General features: G+C 49.7%; 7 protein-coding genes across 8 annotated transcripts; 2 read left to right on the top strand and 5 right to left on the bottom strand.

Annotated features, from left to right (window-relative positions):
- Positions 1 to 302: 302 nt before the first annotated feature.
- On the bottom strand, positions 303 to 1,291 carry FVEG_11969 (3-hydroxybutyrate dehydrogenase; the record flags this gene model as incomplete). The annotated part of the gene is made up of 2 exons (XM_018901297.1): positions 303 to 1,177; positions 1,225 to 1,291. The coding sequence occupies 2 exons, from the start codon at positions 1,289 to 1,291 to the stop codon at positions 303 to 305; spliced, it is 942 nt and encodes a 313-aa protein (XP_018759758.1).
- A 372-nt stretch (positions 1,292 to 1,663) lies between these two features.
- Positions 1,664 to 3,649, top strand: FVEG_11968 (hypothetical protein; the record flags this gene model as incomplete). Its single annotated transcript, XM_018901296.1, has 5 exons — positions 1,664 to 1,688; positions 1,736 to 1,962; positions 2,015 to 2,297; positions 2,343 to 2,815; positions 2,865 to 3,649. The coding sequence occupies exons 1-5, from the start codon at positions 1,669 to 1,671 to the stop codon at positions 3,647 to 3,649; spliced, it is 1,788 nt and encodes a 595-aa protein (XP_018759757.1). The 5' UTR covers positions 1,664 to 1,668.
- A 380-nt stretch (positions 3,650 to 4,029) lies between these two features.
- Positions 4,030 to 5,143, top strand: FVEG_11967 (hypothetical protein). Its single transcript, XM_018901295.1, has 4 exons — positions 4,030 to 4,398; positions 4,447 to 4,679; positions 4,730 to 4,831; positions 4,881 to 5,143. Exons 1-4 carry the CDS (start codon positions 4,100 to 4,102, stop codon positions 5,069 to 5,071), a joined length of 825 nt encoding a protein of 274 aa, XP_018759756.1. The 5' UTR covers positions 4,030 to 4,099; the 3' UTR covers positions 5,072 to 5,143.
- A 21-nt stretch (positions 5,144 to 5,164) lies between these two features.
- FVEG_11966 (hypothetical protein) lies at positions 5,165 to 9,917 on the bottom strand. The gene is made up of 2 exons (XM_018901294.1): positions 5,534 to 9,917; positions 5,165 to 5,481 (listed from the first exon to the last, which is right to left on the bottom strand). The coding sequence occupies exons 1-2, from the start codon at positions 9,574 to 9,576 to the stop codon at positions 5,400 to 5,402; spliced, it is 4,125 nt and encodes a 1,374-aa protein (XP_018759755.1). The 5' UTR covers positions 9,577 to 9,917; the 3' UTR covers positions 5,165 to 5,399.
- A 1,996-nt stretch (positions 9,918 to 11,913) lies between these two features.
- On the bottom strand, positions 11,914 to 13,606 carry FVEG_11965 (hypothetical protein; the record flags this gene model as incomplete). Its single annotated transcript, XM_018901293.1, has 1 exon — positions 11,914 to 13,606. One exon carries the CDS (start codon positions 13,604 to 13,606, stop codon positions 12,023 to 12,025), a length of 1,584 nt encoding a protein of 527 aa, XP_018759754.1. The 3' UTR covers positions 11,914 to 12,022.
- A 752-nt stretch (positions 13,607 to 14,358) lies between these two features.
- FVEG_11964 (hypothetical protein) lies at positions 14,359 to 16,762 on the bottom strand. Of its 2 annotated transcripts, XM_018901291.1 has the most exons (3): positions 16,617 to 16,762; positions 15,636 to 16,555; positions 14,440 to 15,583 (listed from the first exon to the last, which is right to left on the bottom strand). In XM_018901291.1, the coding sequence occupies exons 2-3, from the start codon at positions 15,914 to 15,916 to the stop codon at positions 14,938 to 14,940; spliced, it is 927 nt and encodes a 308-aa protein (XP_018759752.1). In that variant the 5' UTR covers positions 15,917 to 16,555; positions 16,617 to 16,762; the 3' UTR covers positions 14,440 to 14,937. The 2 variants fall into 2 exon arrangements, with proteins under 2 accessions (XP_018759753.1, XP_018759752.1); XM_018901292.1 differs by lacking the exon at positions 16,617 to 16,762 and having other exon boundaries at positions 14,359 to 15,583; positions 15,636 to 16,597.
- An 860-nt stretch (positions 16,763 to 17,622) lies between these two features.
- Positions 17,623 to 18,907, bottom strand: FVEG_11963 (hypothetical protein). The gene is made up of 3 exons (XM_018901290.1): positions 18,751 to 18,907; positions 18,122 to 18,696; positions 17,623 to 18,075 (listed from the first exon to the last, which is right to left on the bottom strand). Exons 1-3 carry the CDS (start codon positions 18,791 to 18,793, stop codon positions 17,728 to 17,730), a joined length of 966 nt encoding a protein of 321 aa, XP_018759751.1. The 5' UTR covers positions 18,794 to 18,907; the 3' UTR covers positions 17,623 to 17,727.
- Positions 18,908 to 18,989: the final 82 nt, after the last annotated feature.

Below are 18,989 nucleotides of genomic sequence, written 5' to 3' on the forward strand. Positions count from 1 at the left end.
AAGCGGTGGTCGCGTTTGCGTGGGGTTTATGCCGCTGCACCTCGCTCCATTGGAATGAAGTGGCGTGCAGCTAGAAGAGGGGAAGGCATAAGAACAACACAGATATCAGGGTCATTTGACTACAGTCGGTTACCTAAACGAGTAACCCGCGTATGCATTGAAGACTGGTGCGTGGCACCTTCACAAGTGCAGCATAGCACGCTTGATGCATTGCGGGGCCATTATGCGAATTGTAGCTCAACCAAGGATGAGACATGATCTGAGGTAAAGACTGGCTCTTGATGGTATAGAAACTAAAATGTTTACAAAGTCGAACCCCAGATTGACTTATCGCCAAGCCATTCCCAAATACTCTTATCCGCCTCCTCAGTATTACTAATAGAAACTCCCTTCGACTGGCCACTCGTATCAGGCCCAGGATCATTGAACAGCTGCACACAACGAGTGTTGTTCTTCCCAACCTCAAGCACCGTTCCACCAGGGTACTTGTCACTCTCCACACAGAGAAGCATGGCCTCGGCAACCTCTTGGGGCGTAACCCACTCATCCTGCCCCTCATCCACGTACTTCAGCTTCTCAGGATGTTCAGTCCACAGCGGGGTGCGCACTAAACCAGGTGCAACAGCATTGACACGAACGCCAATCTTCTCAACTTCTGCAAGACATCGCACAAAGCCTGTGATGCCGAACTTGCTTGCGCCGTACATGGGACTTCTGAGAGCGGGGCATTGAGCTGCGATAGAAGAAATATGAATCACACGCTTGGGGTTATCAGGTGAGACCTTCTTGGGGGAGCCGTGAAGCCATTGTGAGATAGCGAGTTGCGTAGCACGAATAGGATGCGTGAGATTGATATCCAGTAACTTATAATGGTCGCCATCAAGGGGATCTTTAGATTCAGCGGAGCCCGGGGGATGCCAGAAGTTGGAAAAGTGAGGCTCATAGACACCTGCGCCTGGGCAAACGATGTCAAAGTCACCAAACTCTTTGACAGCAGTTTTGAATGCGTTGGAAAGATCTTTCCAGGACGTGACGTCTGTTTTGACAAAGACTGCTCGGGGAGAGGAGTCTTTGTACTTTGAGACTAGAGCTTCGGCTTCTGGTCTAAGTGAAAGGTCGGCGATGACGACGTTGCAGTTCTTTCCAAGCAAGATCTGAGCAAACTCATAGTTGATTCCTAGAGGTGTTAGCATCATATAAAGTTAGACCACTGACTAAACATACCAGATCCAGCACCCGTGACGATAGCGGTCTTGCCGGAGACGGAGAAAGGGACGGATTGAGGAGACATGATGCTAGAATGAGAACTAATTCCTTGTTTGTATTTGAGATAAAGGGCTACGCTTTGTATCGATTAATCCAGCCAAGATAGAAGCCATTCAGCTCAATAAATAACCCAAATAACTTCATATCCAAGTCGGCTCCGCTAATCGGGTCCGCTTATCAACCAGGTCCAAACTGCCGAGACGTCACTCATTACCCCACATTCTCATCCCTCCCTCGCCTTGATATCCTCTTCCGTCAGCATTCTCCAGCATCTTCGGCTTGGTCTCCGCATATGACTCAATCCAACAGCGGCAACCCCCATCGGAACAAGCACCTTGTTCATAAAACACCGCTCGGCTCGATCACCCAAATACTTTTCATCAGTCTCTCAGCTTGACGACAATGCGGTCTTTTTCAGGCTGGTAAGTTTACCCCCCTCATTATGGAATGAGGTACTGATGCGACAAAGTCAAACTTGTAGAAGCAGAAAGCTGAAATGTGATGAAGCAAAGCCGGTTTGTGGAGCATGTAGTAAAAGTTCGCGGGAGTGCAGTTATTCCAAGAGATCGGTCTTTCGGCCATTTAAGAGTTATGCTAGAAAGAGGAGTCGAAGCGAGGTCGTTGAGGATTTTGATGCGATTGATACCAGTGATGCCTATGAGGCCGGTCATGTCTGGGTCAATGTCCCGGATGAACGTAAGTGCTTAGCCTATCGTGTAGTTCAGGAAGTTAACATAGGTTCACCAAGTTCACTTTGTCCATATTGAAGATCCTTATGAGGAGCAGGATAGCATAAGGATTGAGTATCCTGATGAAACAAGGGAGACATCTCACACTGCGGAAGCGGAGCAGGTTTCTGAGTCTCCTGGTCCACAATGGGACCTTTGGGCAGATGATTCTCTTGTCATTGAAGGGGAAGCATATGCTCCAGTGGTCGAGCCAGAAACTCCAGCACCTGGCGAACAACCAGATCGCTCAAGACTGGCAACACTTCATCTGCTAAAGCATTACAAAGAAGGGCCAGGTATCTGGTAAGTTACCCTCTTCTTTGATGCAAGTAATTCTAACAATTTCAGGTTCGACATCTTTGACACTGGCTGTTACTTCTCAGGCAAAGTCCCTGTCAAAGCAGCAACGAGTCCCCTGCTCAGGTCATCCATGTGTGCTATCGCAGCGAAGCACCTGTATCGCGTGAACAAGAGCCGCCTTGATTCAATGACTGATTCTAGATGGCAAGGATATGACTGGCGCTATGAATCCGCAAAGCATTACGACGAAGCTATTCATCATCTGAAGAATGCAGTTGATCTTTGTACCTACGAGAACAACTTGAGTGATAAAGAGGATATGCTTGCTGCTGTTGCTATCCTCTGTATCTATGAACTAATGGATGCCCCTGGGACGGCTTGGAGAGCGCATCTTAGTGCTTTACCTCTGTTCAGCCCAGCGGAGGATGCTTCACATCCTGCTTCACCAGTGGTGATACCGCGCACAGCTATCCAAGGGCCTATTCTTTGGAGTTTAGCGCGCCAGGATCTTCTATGCGCTTGTAAACTTCGACCCTCTCCTCTATCTATGCACCAAGCTGACTTTCTCAGTTATTAGTGAAACGCAAACTCGTCTTGATCTCAAAGACGTGCGCCTTTGGCAGAATGCAGGCCTCGCAACCACAGAGGACGGAACGCTCATGCCCTTCAGTCCTCCATGCTCAGCCGAGATTCGTACCGTAGCTGATATCGAAGAGGACACCAAGAGTAATGAACTTACGTGGCTCATTGGCAAGCTCTCAAATCACCTCACCTCAGGCGACGCCATAAATCCCTCGGACTACGCACTCCCTCTTGGTCAACGCCCAACCATTGGCGTCACACAAGAACGCCTCCTCGAACGCTGGAAAATGCTACTGAAAGAATTTAAGAAATGGCACGATAGCCTTCCACCAACATTCAAACCATATGCCCGAACACCATACCCTTCGTCGGACTCCTGTTTCAGCAGTTTCACCCAAATATGGTACGAACTACCTATCTGCGCTGCAACTATGCAAAACTATCATATGGCCATGATTCTCCTCCTCGTGAACCAGCCACAAGAATCAACATTCATCCGCTCCACTGTCTCTGCGCGGCTGAAGTCTTATAGACAGATCCAACAAGAAGTTCATCATTACGCAAGAGAGATTTGTGGTGTAAGCTTAGCGGAGCCCTCGGATCCTGTGAGGGCGAATTCAGTGCAAGCATTGTTTGTGGCGGGGCAGGTATTTTATGAAAAAGGCGAGCAGGAGGCTGTTCTGAAGCTATTGGATGATATTGAGAGGGATTTGGGATGGACTACGAGGTTTCATCGGGCAAAGCTTGTAGATGAATGGCCTAAAGATAGCTAATACACCATGCATCCCTAATGATTTCCAATTCTGACGAGAGGTTAACTAAGCCGCAATGTTGCGTTGATAGAGCAAGTGACCGCCCGAAATTCAAGGCCGAGATTGCAAAGTTACATAGTCTCCTGCCATCGCCTGCGATGCTACCGCGGCGAGCAGTAATTCCGCGATGATCTTCGCCTTGATTGCCATTTACTCGTGAGACGGCTTCAGATACCGGTTTTTATTGGTCATTCGGCTTGTTGTCCATTTGCGGCACGCCACATCATCGCTACAAATGCCAAACTTAAAATGGAGAGCGCTGCGAGGTGACGAATTATGGTTAGATTGAGGGACAACTCAGCCGTGGCTTGCAGTCCGATAGCTCCGTGTGCCGCTTTGACGGCTCTATAAATACTGACAACTCACTTCAAACAACAATTGAAATTGATATCTTTATTAAGAACAGAAACAATGGCTTCCTCGACTTTTGGACCTCGTTTGGCTGGAAAAGTCTGCATCGTGACAGGCTCTTCCTCAGGCTTGGGTCGTGCAATTGCACTGGCTTACTCTCATGAGGGGGCGCACCTTGTTTGTGCTGATCTCCAGCCGGCTGCACGTGCGAGTGTGAATGGAGAGGAGGAGGTCAACACAGATGAACTGATCAGATCAAATGGCGGCCAGGCCATCTTCGTTGAGGCGGATGTAACCAAGACTGCTGCCGTGGAGCAATTGGTATCTAGAGCTGTTATCCAGTACGGTCGCATTGACGTGTAAGCACAAGGCACAAGCCCCTGAGAATAGACGCTTACTCTGTACAGGCTGGTCAACAACGCTGGTATTTCTGTTGAAGCGGGCAAAGAACCTCGTCGAGTTCACGAGACTCCGGAGGACTGGTGGGACTTGACCCTTGCTGTCAATCTCAAGTCCATCTTTCTCGTCAGCAAACACGTCATTGCTCAGATGCTGAAGCAAGAAAAGTCTGAGACTGGCGACCGAGGTTGGATCATCAACATGTCGTCAATCTTTGGTCTCGTCGGAGGAGTTACCAATGGTAAGAACTCTAGAGACCTCTCTACAATCTTTGCAACGCTAATCGTGCAGCTGCGTATGCTGCCTCCAAAGGTGGTGTGACGAACTTGACGCGAACCATCGCTCTTGATTATGCGAGAGATGGCATCCATTGCAATGCAATCTGCCCAGGCTGTAAGTACTCAAGATCTCATGACTTGCATCAATGCTGACGGATGTGAAGTTACGGAGACAGCCATTTTCGCCGACACCATCAAGACTCGCGACCAAGATCTCATACGTTCATTGCATCCTCTGCATGGAACTGGATCGCCGCAAGATCTTGTTGGTGCCGCCATCTTCCTTGCTAGTCAAGAGGCGCGATGGGTTACTGGGGTGAACCTCCCTGTAGACGGTGGCTATACAGCACGGTAGTGACTCGAAGCCTTAGATACCTAGCTATACACAAGAAAAGATTCACGATCAATGAGCATTCAGAGCCATCCCAATTTATATGTATTCATCCATTCCATTATCCATTATCCATTATCCATTATCCATACACAAAGAAATGTATCTTCCCATGATCCTATCGTAATGCACCGTTCCTCATACAGATATTGCATCGTCCGTCTTAGCATAACCTCTACATAACCTTCTTCGCTACTCAAACATCCCAGACTCAAAGAAAAGTATACAAAGGAAAAGGTATCAAATGAGTGACTCGGTTAAGTATGTTCATATATCCATCTCATCCATTCATCTAAGCATCAGCTGATCCATCAGACTGAGAAGAAGACCTCGTCGCAGAGGAGTTGAGGTTGCGTCGTCGCACAATATGGCTCCTGTAGTTATTAGTATCAATGCATCATCAGTAGGAATTAGGGGGAAACTTACAGTCCACTACCATTCCGAGGATCTCGAACAATGACCAGCTCCTGCGCCCTTTTCGGATCTTTGATGGGCTTCCTCCCCCCACCGCTCTTGCTCCTCGTCATGCCGCCGTTGTTAATCTGAGCAACAAGAGCAGCAACCTGGGTCTTAAGCGAGTTGACCTCCGCGTTAGCAGCCTTCTGAGCCTTCTTTGCCTCGTCAAGCTGCTTCATGAGTTTGTTGTTCTCGGTGCGGAGTTGCTTCAGCACAACAGCTTCGCGCTCAGCGCTCTCAAGCTTCTTGGTGAGTTCATCACGCTCAGCGGTTAGGGCATCAACGGTGGAGACTTTCTCCTGGAGCTTGGCGGCGTTTTCTTCAGCGGCGGTGAGCTTGCCTTTGAGGTCATCGCGTTCGATGGTGAGGGTGTCGACGGAGGCGGCTTTTTCTTTGAGGGCGGCTGCTTCTTCCTCGACGGTGGCGAGCTTCTTGGTGACTTCGTCGCGCTCGGTAGTTAGGGTGTCAACGCTAAGCTGGAGTTTACCAGCATTTTCTGCGGTGGCGGCGAGCTTGCCGTTGATATCCTCCAGTTCGGCTGTAGTGGTAGCGACCTTCTCCTTGAGCTCTGTGTTCTCGCCTTGAAGTTCCTCGACGGTGGGAGGAGCGGGCTCTTCAGGTGCTGGAGCGGGCTCTTCAGGTGCTGGGGCAGCCTCGGGCTCGGGCTCAGGTGCCGCCTCTTCAACTGGAGCCTCAGCGGGTGCTTCAGCCTCGGCCTTCTCCTCAGAAGGTGCCTCGGCCTCAACCTTCTCCTCCGTTGGGGCTTCTGGTTCAGCTGAAGCTTCAACTGGAGCGTCAGGTGGAGCGTCAACGGGAGCGTCGGCCGGAGCTTCAGCCTCCTCGGCCTTTGTCTCAGCCTCAGGTTCAACCTCAGGTGTAGGCGCAGATGCAGCCTCCTCAACCTCTTCCTCGACAATGATCACATCCTCAGTCTCCGGTACATCCTCAACAGACGCAGGCTGCGGCACGCTCGCAGGGTCTGGCTTCTCCGTAGCATCAGAGACAACACTAGCTGTGTCGTCAACGGTACTAACAGAGCTCGAGATCGTCGACAACGAACTCGACACCACGCTCGCAGTATCTGACAACGACCTGAGGCTCGAGTTCTCCGACCTCAGACTCTTCACCTCGACCGCCAACCTCAACACCTGCGACGTCTGATCGTCCTGATCATTCAGTAGACTCCTGACCTGCTCCTTCATCGTCTTATTCTCCCCGTGCAACTGCTCATACTTCTTCTTCAACTTCTTCCTCTTCGTCTCAACCTCCTCAACCTCCTTCGCCACCGCCTCCTTCTCCTTAGTGATTGATTCGATCTGCGATTTAAGCTCTCCGTTCTCGGTATCAAGACCAGCAATTCGGGCGTCCTTACTCTCAGTGTCCTTGGCCCAGGTGTCCTTCTCCTTCCTCAAGTCGTCGATCGTAGCCTGGAGTGTCGTGACCTGCGCTTCGAGTGCCTTCTTGTCGGTTTCGAGTCCCGTTAGCTGTTCCTGGAGTCTTGATTTGTCGCTTGTGAGATCAGTGATTTGCTTAAGCATGTTCCTCTTGTCCTCCTCAAGGCCTGACTTGTCCTTGTTCAGAGACTCGACTTGAGACTTGGAGTTCTCGCTGTCTGTCTTGTAGCGGTCACGCTCCACAGTGAGCTCGCCCAGCTCCTTGGCCTTGTCGAGAAGATCTTCTTCCATGTTGCTGACACGGAACTGCATGGACTCTTGAGAGATCTCCATGGTTGCAATCCGAGCTTGGTAGGCTGTCTCTTGAGACTTGCGGATAGCCTTGATGTCCTCAAGCTCTCGCTCCAAGTTGATAGCCTTGGCTTCAAACTTGCTGTAAGACTGAGTAGACTCTTGGCTGGTCTTCTTGAGATCCTCATAGTTTCTCTCAAGAGCAGCCTTGAGCTCTCGGTGCTTGGCGAGATGGTCTTCAAGCTCCTTGACTCTGTTGCTGAAGTTCTGCTCAGTCTGCAGGAGCTCATCTCGCTCCTTGGTGAGCTTCGAGACGATCAGATCACGCTCCTTCTTAGCCTGGTTTATAGCCTGGTCTCTCTCCCTCTTGACCTGCTCAAGAGCATGGTCGCGTTCCTTCTGGAGCTTAGCGATGGCAGAATCGCGCTCCTTCTTGGACTTGGCAATAGAGACATCGAGATCTTTCTTGGCCTTCTCAGCAGCGACTTCACGGTCCTTCTGGAGTCTGTCGACAACAGAATCGCGTTCTCGCTGGATGCGCTGGATGACTTCATCTCGCTCGCGCTGAAGTCTTTGCAACTCTTGGTCACGATCCTTCTTGGACTTTGAGATGGTCAAGTCGAGATCTCGCTGGGCTTGCTCAACAGCTTGGTCACGTTCTCTCTTGAACTTGTCGACGACCTCCATGGCTTGGTCACGCTCACGCTTGAAGCGGTCAAGGACTTGGTCACGATCCTTCTTGACCTTGTCAATTGACATGTCGCGGTCCTTCTCGAACCTCTCCAAGGTGCGACGCTGCTCATCAAGGCGTGTCCTTGTTCTCTCAAGAAGACGGGTCTGCTCCTCAAACTCAGTGACGAGTCTGTCCCTGGTAGCTTGAGCCTTGTTTCTCTCCTCTCGAAGCTCATCCTTGTCGGACTGCATGTGGGAGAGTCTGTACCGAGCGTCATCAAGATCCTTGAGAGTCTCTTTCTGCTTGGCCTTGAGAGACTTGAGCTCGCCTCGAAGGTTCTCGAGCTCATTGTTCATAGTCCGCTCGACGTCAACACGTGAGCGAGCCCGTTGCCTGGAAGGAGGACGCGTAGGCTCAGGAAGCTGACGCTCTTCAGGAATGCGTTGCACCGGTGGAGCAGGCTGAGGCTGCTGCTGTTGAATAACGGGTTGTTGCTGCACCATGGGCTGTTGGAAGGGTTGCTGCATGACGGGCTGCATGACAGGAGGGCTGATAGGCTGAGCGGGGAACATCAAGGGCTGTTGCATGACAGGCTGGGCAATCATGGGCTGAGGAGCAACAGCAGGCTGATGGCTGACGATAGGCTGTTGGGCCATCATGGGTTGATGCGTGTAGGTCTGTGATGTAGTGGTCTGGGTAACCGACGATGAAACCATAGCATTCTGTGGGTTGACGGTAGTCTGTTGATGTTGTTGCTGCTGCTGTTGAGGCTGTTGCAATTGCAGTTGCTGTGGTTGCTGCTGTTGTTGTTGCTGCGGCTGCTGTTGTAGCTGTTGCTGCTGATTGTTGGTGTTGCTCGCAGGCTCCTGTGCCTTGGGCTCGATGTGGATGTGAAAGGTCCGACCACGACTTCGTGATCTTTCCTTTGTCCGCTCTTGTTGACGCTCAACTTGTCGACCAGATGTTCTCTCAACCTCACGCTCTGTCCGACGCTCGAGCTGGCGATCTGTCTCAAACTCAACTCTCTTCTCTGTAGGTCGAGATTGTTGAGATGTGCTCATGCTTGTATTACGCACGATGGAGCGAGACCGTGTTGGGGTCTTGGCACAGTCATCTTCACTGTCGCTCATGACAGTAGTAGCTCTTGTCGAAACAGAGACATTGGATGAGGTGCCCCAGCCAACCTCTGAAGCTGAGTCGTAGTTGTCATCCGACATGTATGACATTCTAGGTGAGGGCTCTGGTGATCGTGTGTCTTGGGTGCTTCGGAAGCGAAGTTGAGGAGGCTGGAACATGAAGCCTCTGCCTGAGTCCTGTCGTCGTGGAGGTGGTGACGGTGATGTAGATGAGACAGTGTTGGTGGATACAGTCGAGGCGTCAGAGGCAGTGGTGGCTTCAGACACTGTTGAGAGTCCATCAGAGTCCGGTCGACGCGTTGGTGGTCGTGAGATAGATCTGTTTCTCGTCATGGCAGAGCTGGATCCTGAGTTCCTTGTACTCTCATCCCATGAATCGGACTTGTTTCTGGGCGGGTTACCCCGGATCGTGAGGGCCATGGCAGTCTCTTGCTGTCGTTGTTGTTCATATTGTGACAATGGATCGAAAGGCCGCCGCGCTGGCGGGGCTTGTTTCGTCTTGGTCTGTGACTTTCTCATCTTGTAGGACTGCTATGCTTTGATAATGGAAAAAAAAATAAAAGAATATTATGTTTGTTGCGAGTTTCTTTCGTGTGTACTTTCGTGGGTCCCGGGGGAAAAGTAACGGTTCGAAGTGGGTGGTACGATCGGCGGGCGGCGGTGAGTTGGAGGGGTCGGGTACACTAGATAAATGGTCAAGAAGACGGGTACAAAACAAACAAGAATAAACCTCGCTGTATTAGATGCTGTGCAATCTCTACTTGGGAAAAAGAGGAGAGAAAAAGAGCACCTCAAAAAGAAGAGAGCGTCTGGCCATCCAGTTTTGTTCAAATCGCCCTGATCTTGCGGGTGACAGGACGGGCCAGGGTAGGGATCCTAGTGCCGTCCGGGTCAGAGAGCCCGAGGAGCCCAATTCAAGAAGGATAACCTTGTCTGTCGAACCCGCCTCAGGGTGGTTCGAGATCCACTGCCCAACCCCATTGGGCACGGCACGTCCCCCCCAAGGTGCCAGCAAGTCGCTGGCCCGTCTGTCCAACAGCAACAGCTGGTCCAACGAAAGAACTCTGGCTGTGCCATGACGCGTGAGGCATCACTAGCTTCAACTGCTGTGGACGGGAGAGCGGGAAGGGCGAACGAGGCCCCTGTCGTCTTGACAAGTGACCCGACATTCTCAAGGGCCTCGATTGGTCTCACCCCAGAGTCAGCGGGGTGATAGAGTATCCAACATACAGTGGCAACTTGGCCATGTGGACAGGCGTGGTTGAAGGGGAAGATCCCCGGTACTGACGGGCAGTGGATTTAGCCTCTGCAAGTGCCAGGGGGAGCACAGATCAAAGCGTCGTCGTTTCTGTCCTACAGTCTACGTACTCCGGCTCTGCAAGAAAGGGGAGTCGACAGATGCAAGACTCCATAGCGTACAGTTACGTGTACACGATTTGTTTGCTGTGCACAGGGCAAATTCCTTCTGTGCTGCCCTCCGCCGAATTTCCACAGCTCAAAACATTTCAGCGTGCCCAATCGTTAAAGTCAGGGCATCCAGTCAAAGATCAGCGTCTTGGGCAACAAAATCGACAAGGGTGCACCCCTGTAGCGCTTTTGAGGCCAGGTTTTTGTTTGTCTTTGTCGCTTTAGGCGTGATTTACGGTCGGGCTGCAACGTTTATGTGGGGGTTTCCGATTCGCTGACGGATTTTTGTCATTTTTCTCGAAGGCGGCTGGTGAATTGAGGCAGAGCGATTGTTTGGTTACGATGCGATTTGAAGCTATCGAGAAATGTAAAAATAAGTTTGAAGGCATTCGCTAAACCTGATACTAGTGATTGAGGCTTTCTGACTCATTTTGCAGTATTACTCACTGTGGCTGGCGCGTACATAGTCGTAAAAAGGCCTCATAGATGGCGAGGCAAGGCAAAATGAGGCTATTCGCGGACCTTTGTGCGCTGATCTTTTGCCAAGTTTTCCTATCAATCTCGGTGTTTCTGTCTGTGACAAACCCCGCAAAGACGTCGTATCAGATTTGACTGACTGCATGCCCAACCACCGGCATCTAGGGTCAGATCGTTAACTAATTTAGCTCAAAGCGCGTCGTGGAGTTTTCGTGATACACGCATTTGCGTACGAACGTCTGCTTTACTCGGCAGTTCTTAGATCCAATGCGCGAAATAAATCTCACACAATCTCAATTCTCGCGTTAGATCAAGCGATTCTCTCTGTTTCTGTTACATGTACCGCGCCGCAATTGACGTCGCCAGGCATCTGCTCGTGGCATCATGTATCACCTCAAAGAGGCCTGTACCTTGTACAGTCGCGTAGTGGAACCCCGAATACTTGATTATCCATGCTTAAACACAAGTAAAGCCCTCAAATCTCGAAGCCTAAAGTCGCACGAGTTTAAAACACATTGTATCAATTAAATCGGTGCCATAGGACTGTTAGGGCATGCAATCCATGAGCAGATCAGGGCAAGTCATAAGCTGAATATCCTAGTCGCCCGCTTTGCTAAGCGCCGCGGAAGCAGAGGCCTCGATCCTCAATGTCTGTCATTTTCATGCGTCGCATATGATATGGCTGCCTACAGGATCTTTTGCAGTCATCTGCGAATGGCTTGATAGGTATACGTACAACCGTGGCTTCGCCTCTTGAGGCCACCCAGCTTGTAACCTGGCGGCTTTTCGTCCTATTGACCGGATGACTCAGATGGGCTATTTAAGTGCAGCATGGTAAGTTCGATAGTCTCTTCACGGCTTGCGCGAGATCTGCATTAGGTAGGCTGGACAACGAGCATAGCAGCTTGATCACGCGACCCAAAAGAGGCCGCACAGTTATTTAAGGCTCCAGGATAGTATAGGCAGTGAGAGGTGAAATAGAATTGATTTCCAAAAGCAACGGCTTGTTCATTGGACTATGTACAAGTGAGACAAAATGCAAACGTACGATTAGGCTCAGCTACTGCATATCAACAACAGATCAGGCGGCATCGATTACCATCCCTGGGACAACACCTCCAGTCGTCGTAGGGCCCTGGTATCCTTTCCTTGCGCTTCCAAACCACCAAAGACTAACCAAGAAAGTCAACCCGCCCCAAATAACGCAAGTATAGTTCATGCTCGCGGCACTTGTAGGCAGAGCATAAGGGAAGCAGTAGATAACACTCCAGATAAGGAGATAAGCACATGCAATGCCGTTGATAATAAATCCCCAGATGCCATGCATTCTGAAGGGTCCATAAGCGATGTTCTTTCGTCCACTGAGGAGATTGGGCAGGATGCATGCCAAGAATGAACAGCTGCAGAGAAGAATAAAGGTTCCGACGAATGCATTGAAGGCTGTTGTGCTGCCGACATAGATGGCGCCAAGGACTGAGACGAGAACAGCTGTGACGATGGTAGACCAGAGTGGCATGTCGAGAGACTCCTGGACGTGGCCTAGCACTCCAGGGAAAGGAGTCGCGCCATCACGAGCGAGAGCCCAGAGGGTTCGACCGCAGGTGATGTACAGTCCAACGACAGTCAAGGCAATGCAGATCATGACCAGCGATAGCAGTCCGGTAGCACCAGCTGCGGAGCCGGTAGCTTGGCGATAGATCTCGGCGATGGGATATGCCGATTCGAAGAGAGCATCGTAGTCGTTGATGGCGTACATGATGGCAATAAGGTAACAAAGACCGGTGATAAAACCAGTCGCGACCTGGAATAAGATGGCAATGGGGACATTTCGACTGGGGTTAGGTATCTCCTCCGCCAGTTGAGTCGTCGCGTGAACCGATCCAACACTGTACGCTCCATTAAGCATGCCAGCAACAAAGACAAAACCATCTGGGTATCCAATATCGGCAGTCCAATCCTTCCAGACAAACGCCGAGCTCGCATGAGGTGGACGGCCTCCTCGGCCGGGCATGACAGTAACAGTAATGACCGTGATGATGAAACCCGCCAAGATGATGAAGACTCCAAACTTGTTCAACCCCGGCATAGCGCTGTTCCAAAGACAAACCGCCGCACACGATAGCCACGTCGTGATGATATACGTGATAAACACATGCCACGACTCAGCCACAAAGCCCGGATGGTTCAAAGCATACATCTGAACAAGCGTGTTCGCAAGAATGCTCGACATGCTAGCACATCCAAGACACCAAGCAAGATAATTCCACCATCCCGCAAAGAACCCGATAACCCTCCCCCACTTCGGCCCAGGCGTGACAGAAGCCCAGTGATACACACCGGCTGATGAAGGAATCGCACTGGCTAGCTCTGCAACACTCGCAGCGACTGCCCAGTAGAACATGGACACCACGATGAATTCGTAGAGGACGCCCGGTGGACCGCCGTTGAAGATGGCGACGAGGATGGAGCCGCCAATTGCTGGCCATACATTGCCGACGACAAGGCCTACGCCTGCTAGGGAGAGGAGGTTGAAGTTCTGGGGTAGTTCTTGGACGTGGCCGGAGGCGTTAATGGGAACTTCGTTGTTGGTGATTGATTTGGCTGCATCGTGGACATCGTCATCTCTTTTGGCGGTAAAGTCCGCCTTTGAAGTACTTCCACTCATATTGGCAATTATCCTCCAACAATCTCAGAGCATGAAAAGAAGTTGGGATATGAACACCCAGCGGGAGAAGGGCGAGATCTTAAGTCATGGTTTATCAAGCCCCGGGCCCGAGGCTACGGTTTAGCCTGTCGCATGTTCCTTCCAAAAGCAGTTTAAACGCATTTCTCCAATCTAATCTCTCCGCAGATTTGAGGTCTTGGTTCGCGGAGATAGGCTGATAGGCTAGATAGGTGTTGACTTATTTCCCCGACTGGTCTGGGCGCCGAAATCTGGAACGCGGTTGGTGGCGAAAAGCTTATCTGATGGTTGGTCTGAGGGTTTGGAGTGTCGGCTGTGGTTTCCAAATGGGATTATGGTGTAGAATGCGTGATGGATATGAATCGGGAGGTTAACCGATGGTTGAGATAGTGATCTCGCGATGCGAAGTCGGAGCTCAAGAGCGGCATCACTGTAACTCAATCACACTATAGCGATTCGAGTAAGGCGACAGAGACATATCTCTTCTATGACATTCATCATCTTCAATCTTGTTCTTGAGTGCTTGAGCTCCAAATCGTGAAGTGGATCAAGTTCTCCTTGGAGTCATGGTTGACCCCAAACCAGTCTGGGGTTCTGATACGACCTATCGTGCGGGGTAATTTCTATTACTCATCGACTCCAGTAGCTTGAGTGTAGGGTAGTTTAAGAGAATATTCCATATCAAACGGCATGATAGCATAATAAACGCGTGGCAGAATCTAGAAAATGTCTTTTGGAGCATGATTGTGACTTAATTCAGTATAGGGTTTGAACCCGACAACCAGAATTCGTTCATGGCGGCCGTTGTAAACTTACCACTCTGATATATTTAATGCCTCTGCTCAACAATGCAGCAGTGAGTCTTGACCGTATATAGTAGCTTCTTGCAACTCCACAACTTAACAAATCTAGATCCATAGTCAAAACCAATAAAGCTTCCATTAGAGACACAGAATTCGTTATAAGAAATATTATCTAAAGGTAAATCTAGGTAGTCGCTCTGCCTTACTATTCTGTGGGAATATGTGTTGAAGAGATGTTATCTTATCAGAGCGTTATCGAACCTTATCATCTTATCGAAGCTTATCGTCTATCCGCAAGTATTTTTAGAATTTCCCGAATCCCGACAATCTCTATCATCAAGATCATCCGACATCTCCATCTTGAGTTATGTTCTGATCGAAAGTGGCATAATCTTGAGTACATCAACATCTGACATCTGCTGATTGACCTCGGAAATATTCAAAGCAGGCTAGCTTTGTGTAAAGCTGTAGGCAAGATCGAATGTTGTAATCCTTTGTTATTTTTCAGGCTCAGTAGGTATTTCCCATTGGCGACGCCGCCCAATCATTCTCGAATCGATGCCAGCCACCATACTCCGGCTCGCTTCCCATATACAGACTATGCACGACCATATCGTAGTATCCATCTGCAGGGGTCTTACCGCCGCAAACATTACCTCCCATAGCAACGTTGAGAAGAATAGTCATCTCCCTCATTGGCCTCGTACCCTCGGGAATATCTCCCTTCATAACAGGCCTACCATCAATATACCAGATCATTCTACCCTGACCAGGCTGCCCACCGGACTGGAGCCATGCAAAGTCATACCTGACGGGGCGATGCTGCATGTCGGGGATTTTAGTGCCGAGAACACGATGTTTGTGAGGTTCATGGTGGTGCCCCCAGTGCAGACAAGAATGATTCTCAAGATCTCCATTCCACGTCTCCGCAATGTCCACCTCACCATCTGTAGGCCACGAAAAAGGCTCCTGGGGAAGAAGCCAGAATGCAGGCCAGATACCCGTCGCGCAGGGTGAAGTGATCCAGGCGGTGAGGACGCCCTGATCGCGCGAGAGGGTCTGCCGACTCACCAAGCGAGCAGAGGTGTACCGCTTCTCATGGTCCCCAGAAGAATTATTCGCAACAGCTCTCAGTACCAGTTTTCCATCAGGAGTGCTGTTCAGTTAGATAAAAAAAAGCTTCTTAATATAGTTAGGCTTGGACATACTGGAAGGCATTTTGTTGATCAGCGGTGTAGTACTGCAATTCCTGGTTACCCCAGCCATCCGGGCCGTTTCCGATCTTTGCATCCCACTCTTGTGTGACGGGGACATCAGGCCGGAACTGAGGCTGCCAGTAGACGTGGCCTGGCTGCTGGCCGCCGATGGGTTGCTGAGGTGGAGGAGGCCCAGGCGGTGGGGGATGTTGTTGTTGATTCTGAGCTTGGGGTTCACCGACTAGATTTTCGAACTCATTCTTGAGACGCTTGAGATGGTCTTTCCACGCCATGATGATTGCTTAATGGATTAGAGTGAGGGGAGATACAGGATGAAGAGGATATCGATGATTCTTCATGATAAGGAGGGGTTTAGTCAAGGGTTGATATCGTCGAGTTGAGAGCTTGGCATGACGTCACGCGCTTGCGTGGTAGCGTGGCTGGAGCAAGCAGCCAAGCCCAACAGTAATTTAATTCAATTCTCTATTCTATTCTGTGACAGAGTCCCAAGAATGAAGCTATCCAGAAATAATGGCATCTCCCAATAGAGTGGAATTTTCCGTGGCTGTAACCTTCAATTTTTAACACGAGAACACCGAGCAAAATGGCCAGATACACAGACCATTTCCCGCAACCAGAAACACGCTGAACTGAGAATCAAGGCATTGAAACATTCCTCGTCAGCGATTCAAAAAAATGAGCAATTGAAGTTTCAAGATACAATCGGGCCTTATCAAGGTGAACATTGAGAAAAGCCGGTGAATCTTTTTAGAGATTGCCTGATGAGCGATCTGGGATCGGATACCGCGGTTCAGGTTTTATCATCCCCTGGCGACGAAAAGGGCGGAATCGGGATCCGCCGCGGCCAAGCATCAGATGGTTTGTGGTACCTGAAAATTTAATCCATGGCGAACTCCGCTGGAATGGATGATCTACAAGCCATTCTTTGAGCCTCACCGTAGATAGACAAGATTAGAAAAGGTGATCACCTACCGGCCAGTAACAATATATGCTGTCCAGGCAATCTGTTTTACCTTTGAGGCTCTTGACGCACGTAATGGGCTGACCGATAATTCCCGATATTGAAAGAAACACGTAAAAACGCGCATGATACCGTAGAATTTGAGACTGGAAAACTTAATTGCGTATATTTAATAATAGCCCTTGTTTCATTATTACATGCGCATCTCATGTTCGCCCACTGTATTCCAACTCAGATCTGCTCATGGCCCGATTGCACCGCTTGATTGACGCCCCGGAAGCACCCGACCAGGGGTTCCAGACGAGGAATCATCGGACCACCAGACGGCCTCGAAACGCCGCTCTCACCACGCGATTGATGGTTATCGATAATGCGAGATACGGGGGCATTTCTGGGTGAGATGATATGGTATATAATGAATGAGAAATCATTCTCGATTTGGATATCATCACTCTCAAGCTCATTAATCACTGCTCATCCAACTGCACTGCACTAAAGTGAAAGTCCACTGTAATTTCGACACTCGCTACCAAGACATTTATCTCTTCACATTACCAAAATGCAACCAGTTCTCAGAGTCATGCCCACCGGTCAAAAGTAAGCCCCAGCAAAACCCACCAAGTCTTCCCATTTTAACAGCACCAGGATCGTCCCTCTTCTCCTGACAGTTGGCAGTGCCACTGTAGTAGGCGGATGCGTCCGAACACAATTGAAGCCACAATCACGGACATTCGACAGAAAATTCAGTCAATACAATAACGCGCAAAGTGAACAGGTATGAGTCACCATTCTGCACAGTTCATGAGTCCTGTTCTCTAACGTATTTGATAGACTATGAAAACTGTTATTCAAGAACTTTGGTTAGAAGCTTAGGCTTGGAATCTTAAAATTACGATTAGAATACTGCGGGCACGGTATAGACATCGGAATACAGGCTAGAATGGCGTTCTGGTTTGGGTTTATATATCACGACATAATGACAATATCATGAAGAATTATTATCAACATTGAATGCAAACTCAGTCCGGTGATGCAAAAAAAGATCTATTCAATGGAGGATAACTATCGATACACGACAATCAAATCATTAGAGTCGCGAGTCGCCAACATAGAGCAGGTGGCTTAGATAGGCAATTCCTTCAGATCCTCATGAATCTGTGTCAGAATACTAGGATGTTTCGCCTTGAATCCAATCGCAGATGCGCGATCGCCCTTCATGAGCATGTTCGAGCCAACAAGATACTTGACTTCTCCCTCACCAGCCTGTTCAAACTCAACACTCTTGGGCGCAGGGTTTGAGAAGATACCTCGCGCATGCATCATCTTGGCAAGCTCAGTAGCCAGATCCTTCCATGCAACTCGGCTAGTTTCCAGCATATAGAAGCGGCTGTATGGAGAGCCCTCTGCGGGGCCTTGGGCTGCAATGTCGGAGATCTTGACGAGGAAGTCGACGAGGTCTAGAATGTGGCACTGGAGGAGTCAGTCTAGGTGATGGATATAGAAGAGCAGTACTTACTGTGCTCAAAACGGCTGTTCCGTCGCCGACGTAGGGAACGTAGCCCAGAGGCTTGGCGTTTCCAGTAATAAGCTTATATCCCACGCCCAAAATAGGCGACGAAATACTCGCGCCACCATAGACAACTGAAGGACAAACGATGTAAGTGTCAATGCCATCATCCCCATTCCCAGCCTCAAGAACAAGCGTATCAGACTGTCCATTGAACATCTCCTTATGGATAGCCTTGATATCATCCTCATTCGCGTCGTTCCAGACCTTACTCTCAGGGTTAAAGCTTCCCGAAGTTCCAAAGTCGATAAAGTTTCCCCCGCCGCTGATATGGATCACTTTACCCTTGGTATCGCGAGACTTTTGACCAGCGATAATAGCAGCGACTGGATCAGCGGTAAAGGAGTTTCCAGCGTTGACGGCGATGTCGTGCTCTGCGCTGGCGGCCTTGACTTTTTCAAAGTCGGAGAAGTCGCCGACGATGACACGGTCTGCGTTGAGTTGCGACTCGGATTGGGGGCTGCGGACGTAGGCTGTGATGGACCAGTCTGGATGGGCCTGCTTGAGGGCTTTTGTGTAAGGAGCTGAACATATGGAGTCAGTAGGATTCTAAAGAAGATAGAGAATGGTTCACATACCACCTACGAAGCCAGAGGCACCGAAGACAATTACTGAAGGCATTTTGATATTTTGTTGGGCTAAGTATTTGGTTGGAAGTGTTGTTGATAGTATCGATCTGAAAGGAGATGGTGCAAGTTGTTCAAGTTGTTCAAGTTGTATATGGAATGTTTAAGAACACAAGAAGTAGCAGTTGATATTTCTATTATATAGATAGATGCACGTCAGCAGAGTATTACTTCCTCGAATCATAATCCAA

The sequence above is a fragment of the Fusarium verticillioides genome, chromosome 4 (genome assembly GCF_000149555.1).
Source record: "Fusarium verticillioides 7600 chromosome 4, whole genome shotgun sequence".
In the NCBI taxonomy this organism is placed as follows: Eukaryota; Fungi; Ascomycota; class Sordariomycetes; order Hypocreales; family Nectriaceae; genus Fusarium; species Fusarium verticillioides.

Excerpts from the sequence above, each read along its gene's own strand:
- FVEG_11964 (XM_018901292.1), bottom strand. The coding sequence starts at position 15,916 with ATGGCGTGGAAAGACCATCTCAAGCGTCTCAAGAATGAGTTCGAAAAT. Across the intron at positions 15,584-15,635 it reads GATCAACAAAATGCCTTCCA|CACTCCTGATGGAAAACTGG; the intron begins GTATGTCCAAGC and ends CTAACTGAACAG.
- FVEG_11963 (XM_018901290.1), bottom strand. The coding sequence starts at position 18,793 with ATGCCTTCAGTAATTGTCTTCGGTGCCTCTGGCTTCGTAGGTG. Across the intron at positions 18,697-18,750 it reads TGCCTCTGGCTTCGTAGGTG|CTCCTTACACAAAAGCCCTC; the intron begins GTATGTGAACCA and ends CCATATGTTCAG. Across the intron at positions 18,076-18,121 it reads GAACAGCCGTTTTGAGCACA|TGCCACATTCTAGACCTCGT; the intron begins GTAAGTACTGCT and ends TGACTCCTCCAG.
- FVEG_11966 (XM_018901294.1), bottom strand. The coding sequence starts at position 9,576 with ATGAGAAAGTCACAGACCAAGACGAAACAAGCCCCGCCAGCGCGGCGG. Across the intron at positions 5,482-5,533 it reads CCTCGGAATGGTAGTGGACT|GAGCCATATTGTGCGACGAC; the intron begins GTAAGTTTCCCC and ends TAATAACTACAG.
- FVEG_11967 (XM_018901295.1), top strand. The coding sequence starts at position 4,100 with ATGGCTTCCTCGACTTTTGGACCTCGTTTGGCTGGAAAAGTCTGCATC. Across the intron at positions 4,399-4,446 it reads CAGTACGGTCGCATTGACGT|GCTGGTCAACAACGCTGGTA; the intron begins GTAAGCACAAGG and ends TACTCTGTACAG. Across the intron at positions 4,832-4,880 it reads CAATGCAATCTGCCCAGGCT|TTACGGAGACAGCCATTTTC; the intron begins GTAAGTACTCAA and ends ACGGATGTGAAG.